The sequence below is a fragment of the Fukomys damarensis genome, unplaced genomic scaffold, assembly GCF_012274545.1.
Source record: "Fukomys damarensis isolate Sample0158 unplaced genomic scaffold, DMR_v1.0_HiC HiC_scaffold_3, whole genome shotgun sequence".
Taxonomy (NCBI): Eukaryota; Metazoa; Chordata; class Mammalia; order Rodentia; family Bathyergidae; genus Fukomys; species Fukomys damarensis.
Genome location: NW_022900915.1, coordinates 5,497,097 through 5,514,043, shown reverse-complemented (window position 1 = coordinate 5,514,043; position 16,947 = coordinate 5,497,097). Strand labels below are relative to the sequence as shown.

General features: G+C 37.0%; 2 protein-coding genes across 2 annotated transcripts in view; one reads left to right on the top strand and one right to left on the bottom strand.

The window, feature by feature from the left end:
* Positions 1-16,947, bottom strand: part of Slc12a2 (solute carrier family 12 member 2) — a 216,102-nt gene that overhangs the window by 35,760 nt on the left and 163,395 nt on the right. The window contains exons 7-9 of the mRNA XM_010627283.2: positions 8,057-8,196; positions 5,607-5,717; positions 3,927-4,035 (exon numbers count right to left, since the gene is read on the bottom strand). Of these exons, the coding sequence (XP_010625585.2) occupies positions 3,927-4,035; positions 5,607-5,717; positions 8,057-8,196 (360 nt within the window). The remainder of the gene's footprint in view (positions 1-3,926; positions 4,036-5,606; positions 5,718-8,056; positions 8,197-16,947) is intronic.
* On the top strand, positions 8,755-10,825 carry LOC104864350 (GTPase NRas-like). The gene is made up of 2 exons (XM_033766326.1): positions 8,755-8,846; positions 10,282-10,825. Exons 1-2 carry the CDS (start codon positions 8,755-8,757, stop codon positions 10,823-10,825), a joined length of 636 nt encoding a protein of 211 aa, XP_033622217.1.

Below are 16,947 nucleotides of genomic sequence, written 5' to 3'. Positions count from 1 at the left end.
TAGGTCAGTACAAACAGCAGTAAATACAGTGGTAGAAACAGGGTGTTGCAAGAAAAATTAAAAAGAAAAGAATCTAAATTGGTTTGATTACAGAAAGCTAAAGTCATATAACCAAGAAGACAATATTTAGGCAAACATTTTACAGAACAGAAACCAGCAATGTGATGATAAGGAAAGAGCATGCTAGGAATGAGAAACAACAGGCATACTTCTGAGGTAGGAAAACGCTCAGCTCTCAGAGTTCTTGTAGTAAGAGAGCAAATGAAACGAGACTGGAGACATCGGAGGGAGTCAGGTTATGCAAAATTTTACAGATGTTTAAATTTTATCCTAAATAAAATGGAAAGCCAGGGTATAATCAGAAACACAAATGGCACGATCTGAGTAATGTATGGACAATGGCCTGAAGGGGTGAGCATCTGAAGCAGAGACCAATCAGGAGGTTGCTGTGGCACTCCAATCTACAGGCAGGGGACGAGCAGACTGACTAGACAAGGGTTAAAAGGGAAAGGTGGGTAGGAAACAGGAAGCATCGAGATCCTGGTTTCTTCTACATGCAGAGACGAAAATCTAAGAAGGAATAAATAGGAAGGACATCAAGCACTTAGATATGCTGTATACATATGTTTGGATTTTAAATGTGATTTAAAACAAAGCACATCAGTCTCTCAATAGTGATTCTAAGACATATAACTACATACTACCAAATAAAAAACGTTTAACTGGAAGGACAGGACCATACTCTGCATAAGTCTGCAAAAAAGATAAAGGATAAAAAAAAGATAAGGAATAATAGTGGCCTACACATTAAGTGAAATACCAAGTGTGTCTGACACCAACTAAAACAAAAGAATCATTTCAAGGACAAGGAACAACTAAGGAATTTTGCTGAGGCAGTGGTTAAAAAAATTTCACAATGAATCTTGCACCATGGGGTTGTGACTTTCTTAGACAGAAGGCAGTAAGAGGGGCTAAGAAGAAATTCATTTAGTTCTGGTTTTATGGGGAGCAAGCTATGTACAGCCTCTAAGTATCAACTCTGCAGGATGCTTACTTCTTACAAAGAAGAAAGTGGTTATTTCCCAACAGCATAATCTCCGGGTATCACCATGGTAAAGTAATAACCATCAACCCCTCAGAAATGGAGAAAGCATGCATACCTTCTGATACAATTCACTGAGAGCCCACCAAAAAATTTTTGAGCTATATCCCAGCCCTTTTAGTTTTTTGGTACTGGGATAGAACTCAGGACCTTGAGCTTGCAAGGCAGGCAGCGACACCAATGAGCAAAATCCCCAGCCTATCAGGTGATGTTTCTGACAAAATGAATTACCTGAATCTACTGGAAAAAAACAGATAAACCCAACTGCAAAAGATAAAACACAAATGGCCTAACCCATACTCTTGAAAAATACCAATACTGTGGGGAAAAAAAGACTGAAAATTATGTAAAATATGCTTTAAAAAAAGGGAAACTGACAAGATGTGGTAACTAAATGTAACACGCACTTCTGGACAGGAATAATAAAAATTGCTACCAAGAGATCTGGGGAAAATTCATAAGTGGATTATATGTTAGAAATTACTACGGGGGGCCGGGGATTTAGATCAGTGTTGCTGCTGTCTGCCTCGCAAGCATGAGGTCCTGAGTTCAACCCCCGGTACCAAAAAATAAATACATAAAATAAGCTAGCTAGCTAGATAAATAAATAAATGACTACGGGGCCAAAGGTATGTTTTCTGGATTACTCTTTTCCTTAGTAGATACAAACTGAAGTATTTATCTTGATTAATATAGAAAAAAAAACAACAACTAAGAATAAAAAAGTTTTCACAACTTGTGAACACAGATAAAGTATACAAAGTTTACTGTATAGTTTTTGCAAGTTTTCTACAGGTTTGGCTGTTTGGAAATAAAGAGAGGTAAGGATTTGAGAAACCTGTATATGAACTGAAACTAAAAAAGGGAAGTAAAAGACAAGAGACAGCATTTCCAAGAATAAGGATTACTAAAGCAAGCTTATAATTCAAAGACAAAAATTTTGCTACAGGGAAACTAGATTATCAAAACACAAAAGAACATAAAAGAAAGTAAAACAGCAGCAGAGGCAACAACGTTTGGCAAAAGACAGTTCTTACATCACAAAGGAAAAAATAAAAGGATGAAATAAAGACCACTATTAAGTAGTCATGTGAACTGCCAAGCTTATCAACAGGACCTGTGTTCTCCCTCAACACTTCCTCAGTACAATGGGTAAGAGGAGAGTTGGGAGCCGGGGATGTAGCTCAGCAGCACAGTGCCCGCCTGGCAAGCACAAGCTAGGCCCTGAGTTGGATTCCCTGTACCCAAAAAAGAAAAGAGGAGAGACGAGCAGCACCAACAACCTAGAAAGGACCCATCCTAAAGTATATTTACATTTATTAGCCTCAGATTGAGACAAGCCCAAGAATGCTACCTGAATATAACATACACTATGATAATACTATAGAACTATGTAGCACCTTTATAAATTATCAGGACTCTGAGAAAAAGGAAATGAAAAACATGGATTAGCAGGTATTTGCAGGTATTTTTCAATCAGTTCATATTCTAAGAAGAGAATGTATAATCACTGGAAATATTTTTAGAAGTAACCATACATGATAATTTTAACTTTTTAAAAAAGTGTTCAAAAATGTGTATTAAAAAACTAAAGTGCCGGGGATTTAGCTCAGCAGTTCGGTGGCCTGCCTTGCAAGCGTTAAGGACCCGAGTTCAATCCCCGGTACCAAAAAACAAACAAACAAAGAAACAAAAAAAACTAAAGTGAAAAAAGTACTCACAACTAGAAGAAATGTCACAAATACTCAGGAGAACTGAAAGTAGGTCTTTGGTTTTAGGGTTTAAAAAAATTTCATTTCAGCCAAATGAGGCCAAGCCTTTCTGCTCAACAGCAACTAATCCTTCAGGGAAAGGTTCAAAGTTGCTCAATTAGGTGGGGAAAGGATAGGAAGGGTACTGATAAGACCCTGTAGGAAATGATAAGTAAATTTCACTAGAAATGAAAGCTATCTTTTCAAATGAAAAGGGTTAATGAAGACAAAAACTAAGAAAAATTTTCATATCATTAAAGACAAAATGTAGAACAACTTAAACCGCAATTAACACCAAGAAACCGCAACTTCTAGCTGCTTTTATAAACACTTTTAAAATGTTGCATGAATTCCCCATGAGGAACGTACACATTATGTACCTCAAATGTGTACCCCTCACAAAAACAGAGGGCCATCAAGAGAGGGACAGAGGAAGGTGGGAGTGGAAGACGGGAAGGAGAATAAAAGAATAAGACATACCATGTACACGTACCAACTCCCCACAGGGATGGAAACATTAGGTTTTAAAAACACGTTCTAATAAAAAAGTAAGTAAAATGCTGTATTTAAATATATTCATATGCCAAACAGTGATATTGTGGTCAACGACAGTCTATACATATTACAGTATTCCCTAACATTGTATCACTTAGTCACCTTCAAGGGGTCTCGGCTTAATTATACTTTATGGTATTTGTACAAAAAGAGTTCACCTAGTCCCTAACAGGCACATTTCTCACAATGTGTTCACATCATTAAAAAGGGCACATAACTATACTAAAAAAATGAAAAAGTCATATTAGAACAAAAATTACAAATCACCTAAAGTAGGAGAGGTCAAAAGAAGTTTTTCTATATTCTGTATCACCTTTTGTTGCTAATACAAAAGATGAAAGTCAGTAATATTCTAATTGTACAATCTACGTAAATGGAACAAAAACTGAATTGTGAATTAATGCGAATCACCAGACCAAGCGCAATTATATTAAAGTCACTTAAAATGTACCAAATTTACTGTAAAGAATGGCTATAATGTAGACCCTTTAAAAAGCATTCAATCTGTTTTTACTTACATTTATAACTAAAGAAACCTTTGGACTTCTTGCTCTCCAATGGAATAAAGGTTCCTATGATGAAATCAGCAATGGCAAGAAGTAGAATCACCAAAAGAACAATCTGAGCCTGTAATTTCAAACATTAAAATTCAAAATCAAATGCCTTGTTCCTATACTTTTTTTCAGTTCCAGTAAAATATAATGTCCAGGAGGGAAAAGATTTATAACTTGTTTCATCTATTTCTCCAGTGCCTGAGTGCCAAGGACAAAGTAGGTGCTCAACAAAGTGGTTTATGGAACAAACAGTTCTTTAACAAATGATCTAAATAATCAATTCACTGGGAAAGTGGACAATAAAAGTAGGATTATGCCACAGATTCCTGAAATGACATGCGCATACCTTCCCACAAACCTTAAATCACTAGAATTTATAAAACACTGTAGGCTTTTCATCCTATATAATTATTTTCTGCGTCCTCCTTATAATCATCTTGACAGAGAATACATTTGACACCAAAGTTTTATGCTGAGTCAAACCATACTGGTAAATGCCTGACTATAGTAAAAGAAAAGGCAGAGCAAGAAGCCAAAACAGATGAGGGGAATTCAAGGAGAAAAGGGATTGCAGGGAAAGAACAACCTGTGGGAATACTTCTCTTCTTCACCAACTTTAACCTCTCAGTAAAGCTGGTAACTCATTCAAAACTGTGTCATCTGCAAGAGCAAGAACTACTCACATGCCATTCATGTCCTAGGTAAAACGAAGTGCTATTCTTTTCAGTAAAGAGAATTTGTTAAATCTTCAAGTAAATGAGGTGATGGGGTCTAGCTCAGTGGTATAGCATGTGAGGCCTTGAGTTCAATCCACAGCACACACACTCCCCTCGCCCACAACACACAATACAAGTAAATGACTTAATTTTATACTACGACAGTACAATAAGTAACGAGCCTAGAAAGGTATTATTCTTGCAGACTTAACTAGTTTTTGGTTTGGTAAATATTATCATATCACATATAGCACAAGTGTATGTGCCTCAAGATCTATAAAGTAAACAGGAAGAAACTTGGGACTTTTTAGTTACTCAACAGCATTTTTGAGGATATCGATCACTCAAGAAACCGGAGTTGTATTGTAACCTATTCTACCCTCAAAAATATGGAAGCATTTCTGGGTGCCCTGCCTATAGTTTACTGCTACTTCAGCAGTATTTCCCAAACACTGTGGCATTTGCTTCGGAAGTCATGACTTCTGAGATTTCAATTAGCAAAAGGCAAGAATAGCTTCTTTAACAACATGTAGGTGTTTACATTTAGGTACTGCCAAATTTATTTTTAAACTGAACTTTTAAACAAGCTACAAAACCCACCAAATACACTTTGGCTAATATTTTGAACTGAGTATTTCTACATAAGTTGGGAGGGTGGGTGGGGAAGGTAAGAAGTTCAAAAGTTAGTGGAACTAGGGAACCAAACACAGCCCAGTGGTACGCTTGCCTAGTATGTGCAAGACCTTGGGCTCAATTTCTCTACACAATCAATGTAAAAACAAATAAAAACAAAAACCTTAGAAAATTCTGTGAAAATGGGCACTCAGGTACCATTGGAATCTGAAAACAATAACATTTAAGAGTGTCCCTAAGATAAAAGCTTTAAAACTTTATACATTAAATATTTACAGCTATTCCTGTGACTTACTTTTGCTTCCCACTCCATTCCAGCTATTGAGATACCTAAAAGAATGACCACTGTAATAGCTCCAATAATTCTGATGTCATTGATTTCATCTATCATAAGTATGGAATGTTCCTAGAAAATAGAATGATATATATAATGAGCAAAAGCACATTTTATGTAGATGTTGAATAAATGCTTCTACATGAAATGATGGGAGAGCTAAGGAAAAAAACGAATTACTACTGAGATGTCATTCAAGTATCAATTTGTTGTGTCTGACATCCAATATATGATTTAATTATTCTTTAATACAATTATGATTTAATATATGATTAATCATGATTTAATACAATACTGGTATATTTAGTATAGACTCAAATAAAAACTGCTACCAAGTGAAACAATTATAACGATTAAATAGAACAATATCGCTGGTTAAATTTTTCTATTAATTGACACTGCACGTCTTTTAAGTGACATTTTGTATTCAGTGTGCTATGCTTCTGATGCTTTTATGTTGCATGCGAAGAGATGAACACACCTTCAAGCTACTGTCAAGAACATACTGTTCTCATTATAGAAGCAAAATTATTTTCACTTACTCTAAACTTTTAAAAGAAGTTCCTATGTGGATTAAAATTGAAGATTATGGTGTCTCTCTCAACAAAGTAATAAGAAATGCATGAATTATCACTTCTCAAACAAGATCAATAAAAGGCACAAAAACTACAACCTAATTTATTTCTGATAACTCAGGATAACTGTGTTACAACTATCATAGTACAATTTCTGTTGTTGTTTATTCTAGATAGGGTCTCTATGAGTGCAGGCTGGCCTTGCCCTCTCAATACCCTCCTGCCTTGGCCCACGAGTGCTGGTATTGAAGGCGTGCGCCACCACGCACAGCTATAATGACACTAGTAAAGTTATTTCTTTTGCAGAAAATTCTTGAAAGTCAACTGCGGGAAGGAACATTTTCCTTGAATTCCAGACAAATGAGCTTACTCTAAAGATTATTAAAAAATACCCTGGATCCAAAAACATTCTTGCCAACCAAAGGCACAAAAGTGTTAATAATATTTAATATAATAGGAAAAGGCATTTTCAGTTTTTTATTTTCAAGGCTAGTATTTAATTTCATAAAGGAAGTATATATACTTTTTGCCTTGCAAAAAATTTTCATTAGGTATGTTTTGAAATTTACATAACTTAGTCTGACATTTCCAATAGCATTTGGATAATGATAGTTGAGAATTACTAGCAGGAGAAAAAACATAAAATCATAGTATAAATATATTATCTCTTGATTGGTTTTTAGATGCATGGATCATAACTGCAATAGAATACAATTATAGCTCAATATTTTACATATTAAACCTAGTTTAAAGAGCCTGCTTCAAATTCATTCAGACATGTCTAAATTTAAATTTCCACGAAACACTTCTAAACCTTAAATACCCTTTAAGAACCCAAACAGTTACAGCCTAACATAAACATCTAGGTGTCACCTGAGGTTCTTATTTAATATGAAGGATTCCTAGTTCACTCCTATTTAATTGCACATATCCCAGTGACTTTTCAAACAAGTTCACTTCTATCCAGAGCAATACACACTGCCAACTGCCTTCTGGCCAGATCTGTTCTGATATGCCTCTGGTTCCTTAAATCAACATATCCAATAGTAAACTGTACACTCTTTTTCACCTTCCATCTAAGTCCCCAAGTAAGAAATGTACATAAATATGAAGCCCTCTACTTTCCTCTAATTTCTCACATCCCATTAATCATTCCAATTCATTAAAATACAGTACCTCCAAGTCAGCACACCTCTCCAGCCCCACTGATTCCAATTTAACGTAAGTCACTATCTCTGCTCCTGGGATAGCTATAACCTTTGAGATGCTCCCTATTTCTAGCAGAAACACTTCAGTCTGTTCCCTTTTCCAGGTCAGCTATTTCTTTAGGCCCCAAATCATACCTTGTCATAACCCCCAATTCCAATCAAATTAAAAGCCCAAACGTTACTGCAAATAAGATCTCTCTTGACTTGATTCTTTTTTCCTCTCACTAGACTTTAATGTCCCAACTATACTGCAGTATTTGTGCTTTTCTTAATATACCACACTTATTCTTCCCAGACCTTTGTTTTTTCTTCCCAATCTCCTTCATACCATACTTTTCCTATTTGCCTATTACACTGACTGCCTTTCCTCAGAAAACCCTTCCTAGCTGCTCTTTTGCTACCGCGTTCCTGAAGAGTAATTAATTACCTGCCCCTCCCCTCTCCCCTCTTCGTGTCCCGCAGGCCTCCTATGCTGCTGGCACGTTCTGATCATCTTCTTGTCTACTTCTTACTTTCTTGAAGGATGAATTTCCAGGCCATCACATCACTGGTTTCCTAGCCCTTAACACTGTGAGTGGCACACAAATCATCGAGAAAGTTATGGTATATGAAAGAAAAGGTGAATTACCTTAAGCAACTCCACCACAGTTTCTGCAAATCCAACCACATACATAGCAACTGCGACAGCATTGGCAAAAGCAAAGATGAGGCCAATCGCACCACCAAACTCTGGCCCTAGACTTCTAGATATTAAATAATATGCTCCTCCTAGAGAAAAGAAGAAAAAAATGTAAAAGTTTAGATTTAAAATGCCAAGCAATCCTATTACCTCCAAAAAACCACAAAGCAGATGCCTCCAGTAAGCACAGCAGTTAAACAGGCAAGTAGCTGAGTATGTTTTCAGGAAAAAACACCCAAAAGATTCTTTACAATGCACTTTTTATTCACTAATCGTTCCTAAGATTCTGAGAATTCTCCTGTCAAATTTAAAACCATCCTACTTAAGTCCCCATTTTCTTGTTTAAAGGTTAAAACAGCTACTTCTTTATATTCAGATACCAAGCTCATTTTCCAATATATTTTAACTTTTAAAATCACAGTTGACATGATTTCAATTACTTAAAATATTATAACAATAATGTGAATATCAAAGCAAAACAAATGAACAACAAAAAAAAAAGTCTCACAACAAACTGCAAAGAAAAGCATACAGGGCTGGGGATTTAGCTCAGTGGGGCTGCTGCGTGCCTCACAAGCGCAAGGTCCTGAGTTCGATCCCCAGTACCAAAAAAAAAAAAAAAAAAAAAAAAAAAAAAAAAGCATACAATGAATAACACACCAAACAGGTTGAATCTGTACTCCAGTAAATCCTGCCCAAATGGCAAATTAAACTATGACATTACGTCAACTATCATAAAGCAAGTACTTTCCTAACCTCAAAAACAATAAAACCAATACTACTATTTGGGGCCAATATTTTGCTTTCCAAGGTCTCTTTAAGAACTCTTCTAAATTTCTAATTTAATCTGGTCTCTAGGTCTTAAACGAAACAGGTTTAATAATACCAAAGCTATATAAAGTTACATACATATTTCTACATACTAATATGATGCTTAGTTGTTAAAGGTATACAGTAAAATGCCACTGGGCTGGGGATTTAGCTCAGTGGTTCCACCACCTGCCTCACAAGCACAAGGTCTGGAGTTTGGTCCCCGGTACAAAAAAAAAAAAAAAAAAAAGCCATTAAACAGCTAAATATTTATTTCACCTGATATACAGAAGATATATGCAATAAAAATTCTACATTGTGATAAAGTACTAAACATTTAAACTTCACTTTGGAAATAGCAGTAATACGTTTTGTGGTTGTGACCAATTTTCTCAAAATATTCTATCCTTTAATCCTCTCCATCTAGAATTTCCCTACTCATTTTACCAATTATTTTCAGCGCAGGAATTCTAAAGAAAAAAATGTATTCTTCTGGGTCTGGTGGTTTATGCTAATAATCCAGCTACAGGGAAGGATGAAGTAGGAAGATGAGAAGTTCAAGTCCACCTTGGGAAATTTAACAAAAACACATCTCAAAATAAAAACAAACAAACAAACAAAAAAATCAAGGGCTGGTGTATAGCTCAGTGGTAGAATGCTTGCCTAGCACCTGTGAATCCTTAGCTTTAATCCTGTGTCACCAAGGGGTAGGGGTGTGGAATCTAACCACTAGCATTAGTATCATGATTTTTTTGAGATTAAAGTAATTTAAATTTTTCCCAGAAGTATTTATGAACAATAAAGATTTCAATGAATTTATATGACAAATAAAGCTTTCAGAATAAGTTCTGAAGAATGAAATCACCTTGTAATTAATCATAAATTCCTGGAACATTGTAATTGTCACAGACATGTGTTTTGAAAACGTTTGCAAAATTAAGAATTTCTTCATTACTCTCAATACCAATAATGTATTAAGACAAGTGTCATTCTAATTTTACAGATAAAAAAATTAAGTTACAAAAAATGGTCAATTGCTATCAATCATTTGTTTGTTCTCATGGACACAGAAACTTTACAATACAAAATATCACTAATACGACCTGTAAAAGCAATTATGCACTAATTAAACAACATTTAAAAGGAATTAATTGGTTATATGCTTTAAAGTTTTTACTTTATGTTATGGTAATTTTGATATATCAAAATTATCTTAAATTTTTCTAGAAATTGGGATACTAGAACTTAATACCTAAAATTCAGTCTTGTTTCTTTAAAAAATTTTTGTATTCCATTTTTAAGAAATGAGTGAAGGAAGATGGGACAGCAGAGCTTGAGGCTCCTGCTGGTGTGAAATGACCGAGTGTAACTGGTGGTGCTGGAGAGGTAGCGTTGGGAGACACACTGACAATACAACTAGTCCAGAACCACTTTGCTGATGAATACGATCCCATCACAGAGAATTCGTACCAAAAGCAGGTGGTTATAGACGGTGAAACCTGTGTGCTGGACACTCGACAGGAGGAGTACAGTGCCATGAGAGACCAATACACGAGGGCAGGTGAAGGCTTCCTCTGTGTGTTTGCCATCAATAGTAACAAATCACTTGCAGATATTAACCTCTACAGGGAGCAGATTGAGCGAGTAAAAGACTCAGGTGATACACCTATGGTGCTGGTAGGAAACAAGCGTGACTTGCCAACAAGGACTGTCGACACAAAACAAGTCCATCAACTGGCCAAGAGTTACAGAATTCTGTTCACTGAATCCTCAGCTAAGACCAGGAAGGGTGTTGAAGACGCATTTTACACACTCATAAGAGAAAAACACCAGCACAGAATGAACAAACTCAACAGCAATGATGATGGGACTCAAGGTTGTATGGGGTTGCCATGTGTGGTGATGTAAGAAGACACCTTCTCCAGCATCACAAAACAGCCACTTTCAAGCTGCACTGATACCTTGGATCTTGACTTTCCTGGAGAAGTATCTCTGTTGGCTCTCTTCATGTCAGAGAAACTTCTGCTATTTCCTCAACTCAGTATATGAGCACAGTCTCTACCTGAGAACTTCTCAGAATAACTAACTACCTCTATTTGGTTGTCTGACCAGAGAAATGTACCTCTTGCTAATTCCCTGGTAGTTTTTATGCCCTGTGTTCTCCCCAAGAAAAACAAACACCTCTGCCACCCAGGTTTTTCATCCAATAAGCAACTCATGTTCTGAAGCAGAACCAAACTATAGGCATGAAATTCTGTTAAGTTTTTCAGGCTCTAAGTAGCAACCACTGGTGATCTTTATTTGTTTCTGATTGGTTGGTTTGTAGTGTTATTAGCTCTATTCTACAAAATGGCATCTGCTCTGTGTTCATAAATACAAAAGTGAAGCCAGGCATGGAGAGGCACATGCCTATGATCTAAACCATTTGGGAGGCTGAGGCAAGAGGATCGTAAGTTCACAGGCAGCCTGGGCAATTTGGTGAGACACTGTCTCAAAAATCGATAAAGGAATAAACTGGCTGGGTTATTTAGTGTTAGAGCGCTCCTGAGTTCAGTCCCAGTACTCAAAAGAAAACAGTAAGTACAAATGTGATCACCAACTTTTGAGTCTATCCTGGTCTTTTATGAAATTTAATCCAACTTCGACAACAAAGTGCCTTTTTCCTAGAAGTGGTTTGTAGACTTCCTTTACTGTCCTTAAGTAGAATAGAGGTTTCAACCATTATATGTGAAAACACCTGTGACCCATCTATCTTTGAGGGAAAGACACACCTATATAATAGCAGACGTCATTTCTTACACTTATGAAAATTGTTTTTCAGAGGCCCATTTCAGGGCTTTCCCCAGAGAAAGATGAAACTGGAAACAATTATGAATTTTCACTTAATTTTTCTCTAATCTTTCCTTTTTTATATATTACTGCCTACAAATATAAAATTTATTTCTTCTAGCATATTGATAAGTTCGGGCCATACCAGCATTTGCAGTTATTACAGTACTGTAAAAATTGGATAGTGTTGGCTTATTTTATCTGTGATCGGTGATTTTCAAACCTCAAATACATTAACAGGCAAACTACATTTTCACCACGTGTCGTACTCTCGACGACGCACACAACCGCCCTCAGTCCCCTCTCCTGTCATTCTCTGCCCCCACCCCCACAGCAGCAAGAGCCTGAATCATTGTTTCGGTTGTGTAAAGCATGGTGTTAATGGACCACGGTTTCAAAATTTGAACAAGCCAGCCAGCATCATTTGATCCTAACTCTGGATTTGCTGGACCCCTGACGTTAGTTCCACAAGGAAAAAAAAGAAGTCCGTTATCATGAGTGCTTTACTGGGACTGGAAAAGCTTGGTATCCTAAGGAGGCTCAGGTGAGAAGACTATACATAAAGTATTTCGGAAATCTCCCCCTCTTTTTGTTAGCCATATGGAAAATAAGCCAGTATCTTTTCCTGGTCTTTTGAGAATAAGGATGCTTAGTGGTGTTTTCGTTTTTTAAGTCTCAGTTTTGGAGGGTGTTTTTTAGGGTTTCTGTGTGTGGCTGTGGTTTCTGGTTTCCAAAACTGGGGACTGAACTCAGGGTCTTTGCACTGAACTACATCCCCAGCCCTTTTATATTCTGAGATGGGGACTCACTAAATTGCCCAAGCTGGGCTCAAACTTGGAGATCCTCCTGATTCAGCCTCCGAGACTGCCGAGATTACAAACATGCTTCTATGCCTAACTCTCAACATCAGTTTTTAAAATTATCTTTATGAATAATGTTTTTTAAAGGGTTTTAAACAGTTGTTCATAAATTAGCTGGCATTTCAGAAAACAAAAGCTGGTGAGCTTGTTCAAAACAAGAAATAGCCTTTGGATTGAAATTGCTATTTGAGAAAAGAGTAAAATAATATAATTAACTTGTTAGTTATGAGGATATGTATTTCCATTTGCAAATAATACCATGGTAATTTTTTTCCCCTTTTTTGTCAGTACTGGGGATTGAACCCAGGACCTTACATACGATAAACAAGTAGTGAGCCTTCTACCCATGAGCTGCATGCCCAGCCCTGGTAATTCTAATGAAAAATAGATAAATTCTGATGAAAGACTAATTTTAAAATGGCTACTTTCAGTTCTTCTATTTAAATACTTAAGAGGTCCATTATCTCCTAATATGAATTTTCATTTATTAACCAAATTCCACATTACCTTGAAATTAATTCAGAAGAGAAGAAACACGTCCTGTGCCCAGAGAACAATAAACCTGGAGAGTTGCGTTCCCTACTGCTGGAAGCACATTCACAGTAGAGTTCTCATGTGTACATTAACTCTCTGCTGCTTTGTTTCTGCCCCCTTTCAAGCAATGCTTCGTCATTTTCCTGAGGTAGACTGAGGTTTATCACCTCAGTCACGTTCCAAGTTTCTGTGTGACTGGTTTTAAGTATCTTTTGTGACTACCAGTCTAACCTTTTCTAAAACTTCTACTAAATTCAACACCAAATTAGGGAGAAAAAGTTACTCCTTAGGCCCTGATGCCCTTAGCCCTAGTATATTATGCATCTATACTTTCCTCAAGTGTGTTCTAAGCACAGAAGTATCCAAATGGGGAATTTAAACTTGAAAATGGTCTTTTAATAGCTTCTTTAAAGTTACACTTAGGTGTGAATTTTGGCACAACAGAGTGACAAACAGTGTTAAAAGCAGAGTAAGTTCAGATAGTGTGGTATAAAATACAGTTTGTAGAGTAGGTTTACAATTGCTGAAAATGTAGTTTACCTCAGAATCTCAACTTCACTTTCTCCAGTATAAGTGGCTGGCCAGCTGTCAGAAATTATGTAATTCCTTTATGATTTAGTTGTATACGTGTATGTGTTCTTATACAGTTGTACCACTGGAGAGTGTGAAAATAAGATGTTCTGTCTGAAGGCTGCCATGCTTAATCTGAACCTGCTATACACTGTATTTGCTCCAGTAGCTTACTGTGGACAATTAACTTGGTAACATACAGTCGGTTCTGTAGGAGCACAGTAAATCAGACGAATCTATATCAGTGGGTCCCCTGTCTATCTTTCAAACTGCTGTGAATTTTTGTCATGACTTGAAAACAAAGACAAAAACTTTAAAAGAGATTTGGGCTTCTATTTTTTTCTCATGCCAGAATTTGTGAGCATAATCACATTTTGCTTTGTATTTATAGTCATGAGCTCTTAAGCTGGCAGCCACCGAGAACCAAAAAATGGTGCATTCTGCTTCTTGTAATTCATCTCTGCTAAGACATTACAAGAAGCAAAGATAACTGGGAAAACACACAGCATCAAAGGCCCGCTCCTCTGAAAGACTGGTTTTGTTGTAATGTGGTCCTGAGGATTAAACAAAGGACCTCTGCACCGAGCTACACCCCTAACCCTTATTTATTTTTTAATTTTCAAATAGAATCTCACTAAGTTGCAAAGCTGCCCTAGTTGGGCTTAACTCTGTGACCCTCCAGCCTCAGTTTTCAGAGTGCTGGGGTTACAAGTGTGCTACCCTGCCCAGCTAAGACTTGCACTTTTACTATCAGCATATAAGTAAACCAATGAGTACGTACAGTGGTAACTTGATTCACCAACTGAATTTGTTTTACGATTTGGGGGAAGATGGCCATGTCTCTATTTGTGTGGGGAAGATGGCCCTCGTCATGTCTGTCACCTGATGTAGAGTTTGTGCATGGAAGCAATTTCGTTGACTAGCTTTTTTTTTTTTTGGTACCCGGGATTAAACTCAGGACCTTGAGCTTACATGCAATGCCACTGAGCTACATCCCCATACCTTGTGGAACACTTTTGAGAACTGAATTATTTGGGAACAGAAGCATTTGTGAACCAATGTACTACTGTACTGTTAAAAACTATTAGCTTTAAACCAGACATAGTGGCGCACGCCTGTAATCCCAGCACTCGGGAGTCTGAGGCAGGAGGATCACTGTGAGTTCCAGACCAGTCTGGACTACATAGTGAGTTCCAGGTCAGTCTCAACTACATAGTGAGACCTGTCTCAAAACCCGCCCCCCACAAAAACATTAGCTTTAGAAAAGTTTATTATCTTCATCTTCATTTTATAACAAGAAAATTAAGGCTGAAAGGGGTCAAGTATTTGGCCATGGTAAATCAAGAGGTGTAGGCTGAAATTTTGAAAATCAGCCTATTACTGAAAATGCTGAAGAGTACAGTAAAGAATAATGCTCGGGGCTGGGGATTTAGCTCAGTGGTTCTGCTGCCTACCTCACAAGCACAAGGACCCAAGTTCAATACCCAGTAAAAAAAGAAGAAGAAAAACATTCAATTAAAAGGCATCAACAGAAAATAAAAACAAAACAAAACAAAAAAACCAAACAACTCTATTGCTCAAAAAAGCACAGAAGTCAGTATATGGGAAAATCCATAGTGTCTCATAATCTAGCTATAACTACCCCTAATTTCTCAAAGTAGAGATCATAAATGAGTCAGAGGCCAGGTGTGACATGCAGTGACAATAATATTTTATTGGGCTATCTTTTTACTAGGAATATTCCTCTTACTAAATCCCAAATAAACAGCCAAAACTCTTAAGTTAATCAAGAAGCTAAGATTAAAAAATCAGTCATAAAATCTCAATAATTTATAAAGCATTAAAATGATACATAAATATTACTGACCACAGAGAATTAAATCAGACATATGTAAGCTCTTTAACTGTAAACAATGTAACATACTTTAAAGAATAACTTTCAAAATAGGTTAGAAAATATTTAACTGAAATAATGAAAATATCAAAATTAATGGAATGTACTTAAAGAAAGCACTATAGTGAAATTTATAGGTCTACATGATTATAGTAATAAAATAAGGACTGGGGGTAGAGGGGCAGAGGGTTTGCGGATCACGTGTGAACTGAGTTCAATCTTTACAATTATAGGCCACTAACTTAGAAATTAATACAGTCAGAGGGGGTCTGAGCTCTGGAGGAAGTCAGTGAAAAATAAAGACATCAGAATTGTGGCTGGAGGTCCATTTGAAGGAGGCCAGGCCTCAGTGTAGTCACGACAGCCAGACTTGCTATTAGTACCACCTAGTCTATTATGCCCAGACACGCTGACACCCTCGGTGGGTGACAGAACACCTGGATCCAACCTTTCTCAAAATGTTCTTGTTTTAAAGTCAGATAACGGTACACACATTGTGATTTTACTGTATAATTTACCCCTGACAAAGGTCTTTGGTGGCCACCCACCTGGGACCCCTCCTGTCAAGAGCTATTTCTGTTTCCCAATAAACCTTTCCTACTTCTTACGGCTTGTGTTCCGATGCTCCCACCCCCACTAAGCCCCATGCTTTTCCAGAGGTGGTGGAATCAGAGTGAGTGATGCAGGAATTGATTCTTGGTTCAATGCTAGGCTCAAGGGCACTAGCATCAAGGATAAAGAATGTGAAGTACTACCCACCCTAAGAACTCTGCATAAAAGGGGCAGAAAGACACTGTTAAACTGTTGCTTTGCTATGTCTGTCCGCGATGAACTGTTGCCCTCTGCCATGTGCCACCCTGCCTTAGAGCCAGTCAATTACAGACTGAAGCCTCTACAAACTACAGCTAAGTAAAGCTTTTCCCTTTTAAGTTTGGGAGTTGGGTATTTTGTCTTAGCAATGAGAAAAGTAACTAAGACACTACTCTTTTTTTTTTTCAGCTTTAATTGAGTTTATTGGTACATTTTATGGATACAGTACAGTTACATTGATTGTTGGGATCTTGTACCTCTACATGACAAGTCTTGATTCTCATTTTTTCCCCTTACCTCTGCCCTCCTTTCACCCCCTCCTCCCCTCCCCATCTACAAACACTTTATTTTCATCTTTTCATTCTCTCACATTTTTTTTCTTTTCCCTTTTTACTCTTCCCCTACCCATCCCACCTTCCCTACACCTTTAGCTCCTTTCTTCCCATTTCTAAATGTCAGTAATCTTATTAGAATCTTATGCATTGTTGCAGAATATTCACACCAGGGAAACTATTCGGTATTTACACATGTGT

Coding starts and splice junctions, on each gene's coding strand:
- LOC104864350 (XM_033766326.1), top strand. CDS start 8,755: ATGAATAACACACCAAACAGGTTGAATCTGTACTCCAGTAAATCCTGC. Junction 8,847..10,281: donor ATTACGTCAACTATCATAAA/GCAAGTACTTTC, acceptor GAAATGACCGAG/TGTAACTGGTGGTGCTGGAG.